This window comes from Tribolium madens, unplaced genomic scaffold, assembly GCF_015345945.1.
Source record: "Tribolium madens isolate multiple individuals breed KSU strain unplaced genomic scaffold, Tmad_KSU_1.1 Scaffold_11;HRSCAF=98;Tcas5.2_LG3b, whole genome shotgun sequence".
In the NCBI taxonomy this organism is placed as follows: Eukaryota; Metazoa; Arthropoda; class Insecta; order Coleoptera; family Tenebrionidae; genus Tribolium; species Tribolium madens.
The window spans coordinates 8,153,245-8,161,511 of record NW_025400975.1 but is presented as its reverse complement, the minus strand read 5'-3'; the positions used below and the strand labels follow the sequence as shown (position 1 = coordinate 8,161,511).

The 8,267-nt window shown below is 35.5% G+C and overlaps 1 protein-coding gene across 1 annotated transcript in view; it reads right to left on the bottom strand.

The window, feature by feature from the left end:
- The window catches only part of LOC123005118 (low-density lipoprotein receptor-related protein 2), a 110,032-nt gene that overhangs the window by 3,185 nt on the left and 98,580 nt on the right, over positions 1-8,267 (bottom strand). Inside the window, exons 24-26 of the mRNA XM_044398740.1 lie at positions 4,706-6,427; positions 2,038-2,690; positions 1,222-1,633 (exon numbers count right to left, since the gene is read on the bottom strand). Coding sequence (XP_044254675.1) covers positions 1,222-1,633; positions 2,038-2,690; positions 4,706-6,427 — 2,787 coding nt within the window. The remainder of the gene's footprint in view (positions 1-1,221; positions 1,634-2,037; positions 2,691-4,705; positions 6,428-8,267) is intronic.

Sequence of the window (8,267 nt, the reverse complement as noted above, 5' to 3'; positions counted from 1 at the left end):
CTTTTTTATGGCCTTAGTCTTATAATATTTATACTGATTGAAATTTAAGGAATGATTTGTTAAAAGATGAGTGCAAATCTACTTTAAAATTTTTARGTGTTAAAGAAATATCGGCGAGAAGACAACAAGACTAAATATTGTACCAATTAAATTTTTTCTAGAATAAATGGTTAATTTTTGTTCTGTGTGTTGTGTATTTTCAAGTGACTAATAGACATTGGTATTAGATTTACGATACGTATACTGTTTTCTTTCGCCACGTCAGCAGCAATTTGAAATTAGCACTCATGTTGGTCAAGTTACCAAGGCCGCTGCCCTTACCACTGAAAGATTTCAAATGAAAATTCTATGCTGAAACGTTGTTGATCAAATTATGAAGAAAAATCATAACTTTTTGATGGCCTTAACCTTATAATATTTGTATTGATTGAAATTCAAGCAATGAAGCGTTAACATTTGTTAAAAGATGAGTGCAAATCTAATTTAAACTTTTTACGTATTAAAGAAACATCGGCAAGAAGACAACAAGACTAAATATTGTACCAATTTAATTTTTTTCTAAAATAAATGGTTAATTTTTGTTTTGTTCTATTTGTGTGTAGTGTATTTTCGAGTGACTAATAGACATTGGTTAGATTTACGCTACGTGTACTATTTTCTTTCGCCACGTCAGCACCAATTTAAAATTAGCGTTTAGAGTCTGACCCTTTAAACGAGTGCAAATTTACTTTAGACTTTTTATTCTTCGACAAAATTTACGGTTTTTCTCTTGTGTAAGAAAGTTTTGACAACTGTTTGGCATTTCTCAATACAAAACGTCAGACTATATTTAACAGATTTAAATCAATTTTAAGCCTTGTTTTAAGCCTTGTCTTCGTGTAAATTGGTTCATGTATTCCACCTCGTGGACGATACACCACTCGTTAACACTCGTTGTTTAAAAATCCACTTGTAAAATAAAGCGACTGATTTACACTCAAATTCAACTATTACGTAAGAAACATCGGCAAGAAGCCAACAAGACTAAGAATTGTACGACTTTAAATTTTTCTAGAATAAATGGGTAATTTTTGTTTTGTTTCAGAAACTTCAGTGGCACTCATTGCATAAATCTAAATATAATGCCAATGTCAGTTAGTCACTCGAAAATACTCAACGCGCACTGTGTTGAGTATTTTCGAGTGACTAATAGACACTGGCCAATTTGAAATTAGTACTCACAATGGACGTTTCCGGACGATGAACCAAATCCCGGCCGCAGTACCCAATAACAGTAAGATGACTATTGGTACCACAATAGCAATTGTACTCGATGCAGCATCGGCCCTGCTTTGAGCCGCGTGTATATCGCAGTACTGTCCTTGGAAATCATGGGGGCAGTCACATTCCAACTCATTTGTATCTGTCTTGCGACAAAGACCCCCATTTTGACACAAACAAATCCGAGGATCGGGTCTTGGACGCTCTTGAGCTGCGTCACATTTTATCTCAGCTTTGGTGCGATGGGACGAGGGTACTGCCGAATCTGGGCAAGAACATCGGTGACCCCCCGGAACCAATAAACACAAGTGGGTGCATTCGTTCTCGCGGCAAGGGCTACTAATCGACTTGTTGTAGCGCAACTCGTGGTAAACTAAAAAAAGATAAAAAATCGCTATAATAGTATATTATTCAACGAGTGAGAAAATTGAATTACTCGTCTTCGGGTCGTATTGTAAAATTTTTGACTTACTTAAAAAAATTATAAAAAATCGCTATAATAGTATATTATTCAACGACTGAGAAAATTGAATTACTCGTCTTCGGCTCGTATTGTAAAATTTTTGACTTACTTAAAGAAATTATAAAAAATCGCTATAATAGTATATTATTCAACGAATGAGTGAGAAAATTGAATTACTCGTCTTCGGCTCGTATTGTAAAATTTTTGACTTTCTTAAAAAAAATTATAAAAAATCGCTATAAAAGTATATTATTCAACGAGTGAGAAAATTGAATTACTCGTCTTCGGCTCGTGTTTTAAAATTTTTGACTTACTTTTGACTCCTGAGGGATTGAGTAGGTCCTTCTGGACTACCACAGGGACCCCTCGCCCGAACTTGTCCTGTTTGACTAACTCGCCACTGTCTCGCGTAATCCAATACAAGTCAGATTCAAACACATCGATCGAAATCGGGTGTTTGAGTAACTCTCCCCTGAGGATGGTTTTGCGATTAGTACCATCATATTTGATCGATTCGATGTTGTTTAGTTTAGTGTCCACCCAGTAGAGGGCATGGTCCATGGCATAATCGATTGCAAGACCTGTGGGAGTGCGAATTCCGTCGATGATTAATGGTCTTCGTTTGGAACCATCCATCCAAGAAACCTCAATTTTGGGTGCGGAACCAGAATCACTCCAGAACATTCGACCATATTGTGGGTCGACCACGATGGATGTTGGGTTTTCGAGGCCAACGTTGACCAGAGCTCGCCGATATCTACCATCGGTTTTAGCGACCATGACTTTACCTTTGGGCTTGGAACCAGCTCGGTCGGTTTCGGTCCAGTAAAGGTTGTCACCGACCCAATCAAGGGCCAAGGCTGTCGGTTTTGAGTTGCCTTTCATGTTAAGGTCCTGCGCATAGCCGGCTTTGACTTGCCCATCAACAGCGTTGATCATGTAGGAGCGTTTGATGGTCTTGTCATAACTATATTGAATAAAAAAATAAATCGTCGTTCAAAAAATATGACTTTTTGATAGCTTTAGCCCCAGAGAAAATTTTCAAGTAAAGTAAAATACCAGGAACATGAAAAAAATGTTTAAAAAATTTTATCTGTCAAAAAATTTTGCCATTTATTTTTTGACATTTGACACTTTTTATATGTTTTTGTTTATAATTATTTAGTAAAGCCACAAAAAATAAAGTCAAAGTGCAAAATTTAAACTGTCACAACTTCGTAATTTTTATAGATAGAATTTTTTTAACATTTTTACCATGTTCTTGGTATCCTACCTTACATGGAATGTTTCTCTGGGGCCCAAGTTCTGGCGCACCCTGTTTGTCCGGCTAAATTATTACTTATTTGGTGGTTCAATGTGAAATTGTGTTGAATTGGGGGCTGTACACACAGTGAGTGAGTGTTGTGTATTTTCGAGTGCTTAATAGACACTTAGTAGTGCGCGATTTTTAAAATTTTGAGTGATTAGTGAGTGCCAATGGGGGAAATGGAGAAGATAATCATGCTACAAGGATCCGGATTAAACGGTAAGTCAATAATAACTGTTAACTTTTTAGAAAAAATACATCTGTTAAATGTTATTTCATTTTTATCAACTAATTTTATAATACATTAAACTAATTTTGTGTTTCTTTATTTTCAGTAGGTTCGTGTAAGAAGCAGAGGCGAATTGCTACAAAGGGTAGCAGAAGAAGATGCCATAAAGGTTAGTGCATTATATTTTTTTTGCTTATTGCAAAGTGAAGTGTGTGAATTTGTAAGTATTTATTAAATTATGAATAGAAATTAATTGTGCGTTTTAGATACAATGTACTATTTCTCAAATTCTTTTTCAAAATTTGTAGAAAACAAAGGCTAATTTATTTTTAAAATAATTTTAACCTAAAAATTGGCTCTTTTGTTTATATTAAATAAACATCAGCAAGAACAATTCTAAGTATTACATTTTCTATTTTAACAGAATATAAAAATATAGCAACCAACGATTTTTTGTTAATATTCTTGTTTCATTGTTATTTTATCACAAATTGAAAGTTGTAGATCACAAACAATATTAAAGGTCCATAAATTTTTATATTGTTATCAATTTTATTTTACACTTTATAAATCACGTACAAATCTGGTAATTTTAAATAAGCACAATACTAAAAATAAAAGTTACAATGAAACTGTTATGAAACGGGTTTTTACGGATACTGTCGTTTTTGAGGGAATTATTACAATAACGAGTCAGTCTTAGCCAAGCTCCCGTACGACTTACTTAAATTGTAATAATTATTACCTATTTGGCGGTTCAGTCAAAATTGTGTTGAAATGGGTCCACACAGTGAGTGTGTATTGTGTATTTTCGAGTGCCTAACAGACATTTTTTTATTTCTCACAGTAAAAATATTGTTTTTGTAAATTTTGTTCGAGAAATAGTCAGCACTCGGGATATTACTATTGAAAATTCAAGTACAATTTCTATAAAAATTATATGAATTAAGTAACAATTCAATAAAATTTAAAATAAATTTGAAACAATTTTTATTTTCGAGTTATGTTCGATATTACTATAATCTCACCTGTTTGCCCAGTAAATTTTTGGGTAATTTGAAATTTTTTGTATGTGTCGTATAAAAATAAATAAAAAAACTCAATTTTTGGCCATTGACAGTCCCCCATGTTAGGTAAATCGAGGGGTTTGTTTAATCGTACGACTAGAAATCAGTTTGTTGTGTAAACAAGTGTAAAGGGCGCAAAAATGGTAAAGTTGGAATTGGGTAATAATCGAATTACTTTGTGACGTTGCGAATGGCGGGAATACGTAGCCCCAAAGAACAAAAGTGTTACAAAATAGAAAAATGGTGCAGTCGAAATTGTGTTAAAATAGGGGCACACAATGCGTGTGTGTTGTGTATTTTCGAGTGCCTAATAGACATTTTTTTTAATTTTTCGTAATAAAAATATTGTTTTTGCAAATTTTCTTTTAAATAAACCTTACCTGTCAGCCCAGTAGATCATTTGGGTATTGGGGTTATAGTCAATCGCCTCGATTCGTTTCTCCTCACTTATCACATCATTTTCCTCGTTACTTTTCGGGTTAAAGGACCGTATTTCGGGTCCATTGGCAAACAACAGAGTCAAATCATCGTTTAAAGCTTTACAAACCCCAGATAATCCATCCGAAAGTCTGAATTTCTCATGACACGAACAGGTGTAACTCCCATTCAAGTTTGTACAAATTTGTGAACAATGATGAAGTCCAGTGGCACATTCATCGACATCTAGACACACTTTCCGATTCTCTTTCGAGATGATAAATCCCGAGTAACAGGCACAGATGTAACCGCCATCGGTTAGGTTCATACAGTGGTGTTCACAGCCTCCTCTGTTATCCACAGTGCAAACATTATTATGATGACAACCCAACTCATCAGAACTGTCACCACAATCATCAGCAAAATCACAAACTTGTGCTTTATCTATACATTTTTTGTTGGCACACTTGTACTCAGTCATGACGTTACAAGGCTTGATTTTAGTGGCACATAACGTCATATTGTTCTCATCGGAACCATCACCGCAATTATCAACATGGTCACAAAGTTGGTACCTGGGGATACATTTGTGATTAGCACACTGGAAGCGTCTCAAAGTGTCACAAGTGAAGTTGGTGCACAGAGAGGGCGCTTCATCGGAACCATCCCCACAGTCATCGGCACCATCACACAAATCGGCTTGGCTGATACACAAGTGGTTGTTGCATTGGTACCGCGATTCGGGGCAGTACCGACCACCGGGGTACCTCGGGGGGCAGTTTTTCTCGTCGGACATGTCGCGACAGTCTCTATCACCGTCGCACCGGAAGTAGAAGGCGATACAGTGACCGGAAGCGCACTGGAAGGTACCATTCTTGCATTGGAATTCCCGACAACTCGTCTCGTCCGAATTGTCACCACAGTCGTCCTCATGGTCGCATCGCCATCTCGACGAGATGCATTTATTATTGGCGCATTTGAACTCTGATTCGGAGCATGCGCGATAGGTGCCTTTACAGAGTTCGTCATTTTCGTCCGAATTGTCACCACAGTCGTCCGAAAAGTCGCATTTCCATTGGTTGGGGACACAGCGGTTGTTGTTGCATTTGAAGTCAGTGGCGGGGTTGCATTGGGGGCAGTTTTCGGGGAGTTCGTCGGATTTGTCACGACAGTCGTCTTTCCCGTCACAGAACAGCCATTTCGGGATACATCTGTAGTTGTTGCGTCCTGGACACCTCTGCCATCCCGTGGTGCAGTTCTTTTGCCGACACATATATGCCGGTTCATCGGAGTCATCACCGCAGTCGTTATCGAAGTCGCAAACCCACAATTTCGGGATGCAGCGGCCATTCTTGCAGGAGAATTGCGTCGCAGGGTCACACTCCCGTTTATTACAGATACTTGGGTCCTCGTCAGAGCCGTCTTTGCAGTCGGGGTCGCCGTCACATTTCCAGCTGTTGAGAATACAGCGACCGTTGGAGCGACATTTGAATTCTAATTCGGGACAAGGCATGTCGCATTGTTGCTCATCGGAGCCGTCACCACAGTCGTCAGTGCCGTCGCAGATGGTCGAGGAGGGGGTACAATTGCCGTTCTTGCATTGGAATGTACCAGCGCGGCATTGGCGGGGAGGGCATGTGGAGGGTTCGTCTGAGCCGTCTTTGCAATCGCGCTCGCCGTCACATCTGTAATTTGCATTTTTGGTAAATAAATATTGGTTATATATACAGGGTGTTGCGTTTTTATTGTTACAAATTTAAACAGGTGATAGAATAGCGTTTTTATTGTTACAAATTTAAACAGGTGATAGAATATTCAATTTTAAGACAAAAGTTTCCTATGAACATGTATCAAAAAATGTTACGTAAGCGAGCTACACCCCCTGAAAGAGATGCGTTGTTTAATAACAATAAAAGTTGGTAACACCTGAACGAATTCAAAGATCAGTTGTCAAAATTTTTAATCACGGGTGTCTTAAATGGTGAAACAAATATAATTTTTAATTTTCAACCTTTTTATGGTCTGTAAGACAAATTGTAAACTGATTTTACTTGAAACAGTAAGTTGAATCGAAAAAACGCAGAGACCTTTTTTTGTTTAAAACTATGAAATTTAGAATTTTGTGGCTGAAAGTGCCACGAACCAACAGCCAAAAGAGTTAGTGTACTTTTATCCTAAACCCCCCTAGTTTAGGACGCCCCTGAGTAAAAATTTCGACATTTTATCTTTGATTTCGTTTGGGTGTACAAAGTTTATCGGTTGTACCAAATTTTGAAATTTTATCTACAATGGTTGGTGAAATATTTCAAGAAATCCTTTAAAAGATGCACCCCTTTCAGGGGATGTAGCTCCATTATTTAATATTTTTAGATACATGTTTATAGGAAACTTTTATCTTAAAATTGAATATCCTATCATCTGCTTAAATTTGTAACAATAAAAACGGAACACCCTATATAGCTTAACCATATTTTTCAATAAGAGACGGAATTATCTCGAAATATTTAGACAAAAATATACCGAAAAGTCACCAAATTAAGTGAAAAATAATGATTTATGCTTGTTTACATCACGTTTTTTTGTAAGATTCTGTTAAAAAATTACCAAATTAGGTTGAAAATGACCTTTTTATGATTTTTTTGGGCGTTTTAGCACGTTTTTCAATTAAAAATTTACAAAATTATTTCGTCACAAATCGCTAAATTTACTCAAAAATGGTGTTATTTTTACTTTTTTAGATTGTGCTAAAAATTTTGTTCAAAAATAATACCATTTTTCCATTTTAGGACGTTTTTTTAGTCAGAATCGCAAATTGTTTTGAAAATTTTCGTCGAAAACTTCAATTATTTTTGCTTCTTTGGAGAGTTTAAGCATGTTTTTGAGCCGAAAGAAAAATCATCTGGTTGTTTTTCCAAACGTTTTAGCAGATTTTTTAATCAAAAGCACAAAACTTCGGCAAAAATAAGCCGAAAAATCACATAATTAAGTAGAAAATGAAGTTATTTTTGGTTTTTTCAAACATTTAGTTGCGTTTTTAAGTCTAAAACAAAGTTTTTTTCTTTAATTTTTGCTAAAAAACATACCAAAATTAATACATATAACAGACTAAATAAAAAACGACATAATTTATGCTCTTTTCGAGCGTTTTAAAATATTTTTCAATAAAAAATGCGATTATTTCGCAAAATTTTGTCAAGAATACCTACAAGTAATTGAATTAGGTAAAAATAGTGTTATTTGTGCTTTTTTTAACATTTATTTATTATTATTTATTTATTTAAACATATTTTAACCCCTTTATCCACTGTTTATTCAACAATCCAAGTTGTACATAACGCCTTTAGCATTTGGTAATTTCATTCCTAATAGAAACCAACACTTAAAAGTCTTTTTCAATAAAAGAATATTGTGAAAAAAATTGTTTCAAAAGAAAATATCAGTTTTCAAAAAAATTTTACATAACACCTTTATCGACTCACTCCTTCAATTAATATTGAATGTTAAATATCTTTTCATTTATCAATT